Here is a 6000-nt window from a genome sequence, read left to right on the forward strand (position 1 = left end):
TGTGGGGAGCTCTACCATTACGTGGCAGCCCCAGTTAATGCCCAGCTGTGTCCTGACCTTCTATGGGAAGAACTCTGGAACACTCACCACAGGGCCGGGGATTCCTCGCAGTCCATCTGGACCAGGTTTTCCTGGCGGTCCCTGAGGGCCCACAGGGCCTGTTTTCCCAGGAGGCCCTTCCAAACCCGCTTCACCCTGAAGACAAGAAGCAATGAAAACCAGGCTGCAGACAAGAACAGATAGACGCAAGCTGGGTTTGACTTTTCTGTGCCTCTAAGACCGTCAGTGCTTTACCTTGGCTCCCTTCTCTCCTTGCCGGCCTTCAGGACCTGCTGGACCAGGAGGGCCCTAAATGAAAAGGGGAGAAAAGCAAGAATTACAGCCAGCCTAGTGAAAAGGACTGGCTGAAAAGATACTCTGAGAGGTGACAAATAGTGCAACTAACGCATGAGAACTGAAAGCTAATCTCCGACCCAGACCAGTCTTAGTCAAAGGGATGATCAACTGATGCTTTGAGGAAGGTGGACCTCCTCTTCCCCAAATGCAAGAAAGGGCTGCTTGGCTCTTCTGCGCATTGATACCCACAAGCCTCAGCTCAGCTGCCCAGATGTCAATGCGGGTTTCTCGTGAGCTTTCCTAACATGTGCAAGAAAAAACTTACTCTTTTTCCTGGTGGCCCCGAGGGGCCTGGCTCTCCAGTTGGACCAGGGGAGCCCTGAAGAGAGGAGAGAACATTATTACATCGACAAGAAGAACAATGGCTGAATCATCCCTCCAACAGAGCCCAGCTTGCCACAGTGCACCCAGAGTAGCGTGGGCTTCCTGTCAGTCTGTTGGAAGGGAAGCAGATCCCAAATGCCTCATCGCCTGGAAACAGGGCCCTGGCTTGGGATGGCATGGCGGAGAATGAGTGCATTTCACCAGGGCCCAGAGCCAAGGCCACAAGCTCATTACTATGCTACATGCTATCTATAATGCCAGGAATAAACCTCACAGTTTTGTTTCATGGTTCATGAGAGGGTGTAGGGGATGGTGATGGTTGAAAGTCCATTTCAGGTTTGGAGCAGGGAATCTTTGCCCTGCCTGGCGGCCATCCGCACTTGCTGTATGCAACTCGGCCAATGGCTACTGCATTAGAACAAACGCAGGCTCTCCGGGAACAAGTCTTGGCATGCAGAAGCCCCCGTTTCTAACAGGCAGATGCCACAGACTTGTATTCACTCACCGTCTGTCCAGGTTCACCATCATCACCTTTATCACCTGTTGGGCCATCCTGGCCCTAGAAGGAAAGGAAAAATGCTTTAGAAGAAGACACCTTGCCCAACCACCAGTCCACGTGTCTTGAAGGCAACACGTCACAAGCATACAAATCTGGAACGGAACTGCAGGTGCCTCTCCATACCCATATTCTCAACAAAGGCAGATGAAAAGATGCAGCCCATTGACAAATCAGCACCTACAACATCTGTTTCAACAGAGCTGTGTTGATTCTGCAAATGCAGATTCATTCCACAACCTAGAAGTCTGCCTCTTGAGAAAGTTACCTTTCTTCTTCTCCTCTTCTAAGATGCAAAGTTCTAACCCTCATGATTATAAAGGCAGAAAAAACCCAGGGATTATCTTCACGGCCACCCAGTTTTCTCCGCCCAGTTTTCTTTGGTGCCTCTGCAGTAAAGACCTGCAGGCTCAGAGTGAAATCCTGGGCACGCTCACAAGGGAGCAAATCCTATGGAGTCATGCTGAAGATTGTGCCACGTGAAATGCTTCTTAGAAAGAAGGATACAAATCTCGCCCTCCCTGAGGAGTACTTACAGCTGGGCCAGGTTCACCAGGAGGTCCGGGGTCTCCAGGAAAACCGACTGGACCCTACAGAAATATGGAAAAGATGGAAAAAGCATTATCTGCGTATGTCTACTAGATTTTGCTTGCTAAAGAGAGTGCAAGTACTTTGGCCAGACATCAGCAACTTGACAGCCAAGCTAGGGATGCAGAGGGAACATGAACTGTATTTATTTTATTTATATTATTATAGATTATATTACATATGTATGTATAATATATTACATTATAATATTCATATTATTATTATTATTATTATATTCTTTCTTTATATTATTTACTATCTACCTTTCTCACTGAGACTCGAGGTGGATCACACCAAGCAAATCAACACAATCAGTTGCATGAGTCAATTGCGCTCAATAACCCCGGAGCACCCAATGGAGGGCTCGCAGGATGGGTGCAACAGGGTTAGGGTTCTCCTACCTCCTGATAACAACTGAGTGGTGGCGTCCTGCACTCACTGGCACTGTAGTCTAGTTGTGATATCACTTTGGCACAGATTCAGGTGGCCAGGTAGGGGGCCGACTTAAACTAAATTGGAAAACATTTTTTGAAGCTGCATTAACTTGCTTCTCTAGTAGCAATGCTGGGTCCAGTATAAACTCTTAACCAAGTCAGCAAAGAGTCAGCCAAACCCCATCAAAATTACAACATCATTCAAGACCTGAGGCTTTCCAGCTAGCATGGCCTCTGTCTTGTCTGGGTTCCATTTCAATTTGATCCCTTTCAGCAATTGAGCACAGCAGTCAGGCAGTGGCTCAAAACCTCTATCATGTGGCCAGCGCATTCGGACAGAGACGTCTTATGGGGGGGGGGAGAGATATGGGGTTTGACATTTTCTTTTTGGTTTAAACTGAAAATGTTTTTAACTCTTATTGTAAGCTGCCTTGAACCACAAGGAAAGGTGGGATAAAATTTTTAATACCCAAGTAAAATAAATAAACATACAACTCGAAAGCTACAAATGATTTCTCCTAAAGGCTTTACATAGAGATGGAATAACATGGGGGATGACTGTACCCTGTGGAACCCACAGGACAGTTCCCAAACTGAAGACAAATGGTCTCCTACAGCAACCTTTTGAGTTTGATCCATGAAGAATGAACCAAGGAACATCCACTGATACCTACTCCTGCATCCAGCTGCCTCAACAGGATGTCAAGATTTCCCACCACATCAAAGGCTACAGAGAGACCCAGGTGGAGCAACAAAGACACATGGCCACCATCAGATGGAGGTAATCAGCTCAAGCAACCGGGGCTGTCTCTGTCCCATAGCTTGGCCTGAAACCAGACTGAAAAGGGTTCAGTAAGACCTGGAGTTGGTCGGCTTCTGATTTCTCAATCACTTTGCAGATAAAGGGCAGATCAGAGGCAGGTCTGTAGGGATGGTTTTTTATTTGTTCATACAAATAACCCCCATATCTAATGCACCAGTCCCAAAACATCCCTGATTTCATTCAAGTAGGATTTGCAGACCAGAGTATTCAGCAAAAATATATATGAAACTAAAGCCAAAGCAGCCTAAATTGTGCCTGAAGAGGTCCACGGAAAAATGCTCTAAACAGAGACTTGGATCAATCACCTATCATCACTGGGTAGCAGTGTGTGTGAACAAGAAGTGGAGACGAAGGGCTTAAGTCCTGCCCCCCGCATGACGCTGTTCTCCACACCTGAAAAGGCCCCGGGGAGCTGCTATTCAGTACATGTAATTCCCCCTAACTGGGCAAACAATAGCTCTCCATGGCCATCTCACATTGGGAAAATGCCACACGTGCTCTTATGTGGAGGCTGTCGTGCACCTGGGAACCCAGTGTAGAGCTCCTGGCATAGGTCTAATCTGAAGCCCTGGCGGCAGCACCAAGGGAATTTGGTCATGTGGCCTGGCCCCTACTCTCCCAGCCAGAGAAGAGTCACAGACAGGGCAGGTGATTCTCGCCTGTGTCTGGGAAGTCCTATCCCCGAAACCTACTCGCGGGTCTTAGTCAGCCCCTGCGCTCTTAGCCTCCGCTCCGTGCAGGCAAAATGGAGTTAATATTGACAACTTCAAGAGGATTACCAAGTTAATGCACATGAAAGGCTCTGACTACTCAAAAAGTGCTCTGTAAACACCAAACCTGATGATCAAGGAGCTCAGGGCAATGTGTGGAGAGGAGGGGAATCCCCCCCCTTCCTCCAGTGGCACCTTCCTCCTTTCCGGCGAAAAGCTCAATGCCAGGAGCTGCCCTGCCTCACTCACACACCCTCACAGTCACTTCAGTCCTCTGTGGCAGACGCAGACGCTGGCCGCGCTCCTGCCGACACACAGCAGCAACCCCAAGGAAGGTCTGATTTAACATTCCTGCCAACGTCACAGTCTGCTTCCTGCTCTTGGGGGAAGTATGCCGGGATGTCCAAACGCTCTCGCCACAATGGACCAGCTAGGCTCCTGATGCCAGGGACAGTGGAAAACTCTGGCCCGGCACCCCCAGGCCTCCCAAAAGCTGAAGGTGAAGAGTGGGATATCAAACACTCTGGGGGAAAGCGACGCTTGATGCACATCCCGTAAGAAGAGGCCATCTCAGTCTGAAAAGCCAACTGAGGCAGGGGGTGCAAAAGGAACGTGTTCCCTCAGCCCTGGGAAGCAGATTAGGTTGGCTCTGAGGTCACAGAAACCTCTTTTAGGCCTCAAACCTTCTCTGAGGGGCAGCAGCAGCCGCAGCAGCAACATTGGTCTCTTTCATCTGAATGCAGAAAATAAATCAGGCTCAAACTTACCGGAGGACCAGACTCTCCCGGCAGGCCAGGCTCTCCCGCTTCTCCTGGTTCGCCCTGTAAGTTGCAGAAAGAAAAACTGGCATCACATTTACTTTTGATATGGGGAAGGGCTCTCCCGTCTCACGCACCCCCCTACTTCCCTGAATCAGCAAGGGACCAGCTCCCCTGGCACGGCCCATCTGTGTCCCTCTCTGCAAAGGCCCATCAGAGCCCACCAACCCTGAGTCCAAAACCACGGCCTTCCCTGGAAGCACCCCTCTGGGCCCTCGCCATTCTAGGCAGGGATTGCTGCCACATCAACAGCCCCAACAAAATGCCTGCTCCCTTGGTCCCGGCCAGCCCCATGGGTGACAAGAGGGGGCAGACGCTGGGTCCCCCAGTTTGCTGAGGCCCTTTGGAAGCCGAATGAAAAAGAAGAGTGATGAAAAGGCATCGCGTGATTTCTGCTCCCCCCCCCCCCCCGCGATGCTCCCCTGCCCCAAAAGGAGGTCTTGCCAAAAGCATCTGGAAACCTCAGTTGGTTCAGGGACAATTTAAAGTGCGGCCCTTGAGCCATGAATCCTTCGGTGGTCTGGAATCAGTGCATCTACCTCCATGCACCTGCCCACATTTCCACGTCCTCTCTCCAGAGGTGCCCACCTGTTCTGAGGCCGGGGGTGTGGCCACTGGGGGCAGGCCTCGTCTGTGACACGGCCCCAGTCAAGCAGCTCCCTCCCTGGGGAGACTCACCTGGCTAGAAAGAAGCCTGACAAAGGGCCAATATTTATTGTCTACAGAAGGAAAGTTCAGCAGCGAGGCCAACGGGCACACGGCAAGGGCGCTCACGAGGCCTCCTGGGACGGGAGCCGTGGGTCTGGCGCCCAAAGGCACCTGGCTGCTGGACTTTCCTTTTTTGGTCCAGTATTAATATTTTGATTGTTATTTCATTGTAACATGTGTCTATCTGTACCTCAAATGGCTTGACCTCTGAAAAAGGCCCCCATGGGGCAGAAATGTGTCAGGTCACTCGTACTGGCCCTTGTGTTCAGGTCACTCGTACTTTGCAGCAAGGCTTTCATTGGGCCCTAATATGGTTTAAACCGTCTTCCTAATAAATACCCATATTTTTGTATCTAATAAGTATACGCTAGGCTTTTAATACTGGCCCTTTGTCAGGCTTCTTTCTTACCCTTGTGGTTCTTGGGTCAATTTTGTTTTCCCCTCCCCGTGTCTTTACTGAGACTCACCTGGCACCACCTTTATCGCCTTCTGGATGCCACCTCTGCAGGCAAGACAAGCATGCCAAGGGCCTCTCTCAGCAGTCTAGAGGACAGTCGACTGCGCTCCCTTGATAGCTGTGGGCGCCCACTGATGGTCTCTTCCTCCCACGGCCAGAGGTCATTTCGGGGGGGAACGCGGGGGA

General features: G+C 50.4%; 1 protein-coding gene across 1 annotated transcript in view; it reads right to left on the minus strand.

Annotated features, from left to right (window-relative positions):
* The window catches only part of LOC107110446 (collagen alpha-1(V) chain), a 291309-nt gene that overhangs the window by 31508 nt on the left and 253801 nt on the right, over window positions 1-6000 (minus strand). Inside the window, exons 48-53 of the mRNA XM_015411231.1 lie at window positions 4599-4652; window positions 1813-1866; window positions 1226-1279; window positions 662-715; window positions 295-348; window positions 88-195 (exon numbers count right to left, since the gene is read on the minus strand). Coding sequence (XP_015266717.1) covers window positions 88-195; window positions 295-348; window positions 662-715; window positions 1226-1279; window positions 1813-1866; window positions 4599-4652 — 378 coding nt within the window. The remainder of the gene's footprint in view (window positions 1-87; window positions 196-294; window positions 349-661; window positions 716-1225; window positions 1280-1812; window positions 1867-4598; window positions 4653-6000) is intronic.

Source organism: Gekko japonicus, unplaced genomic scaffold, assembly GCF_001447785.1.
Source record: "Gekko japonicus isolate JY-2015 unplaced genomic scaffold, Gekko_japonicus_V1.1 scaffold1287, whole genome shotgun sequence".
NCBI lineage: Eukaryota > Metazoa > Chordata > Lepidosauria > Squamata > Gekkonidae > Gekko > Gekko japonicus.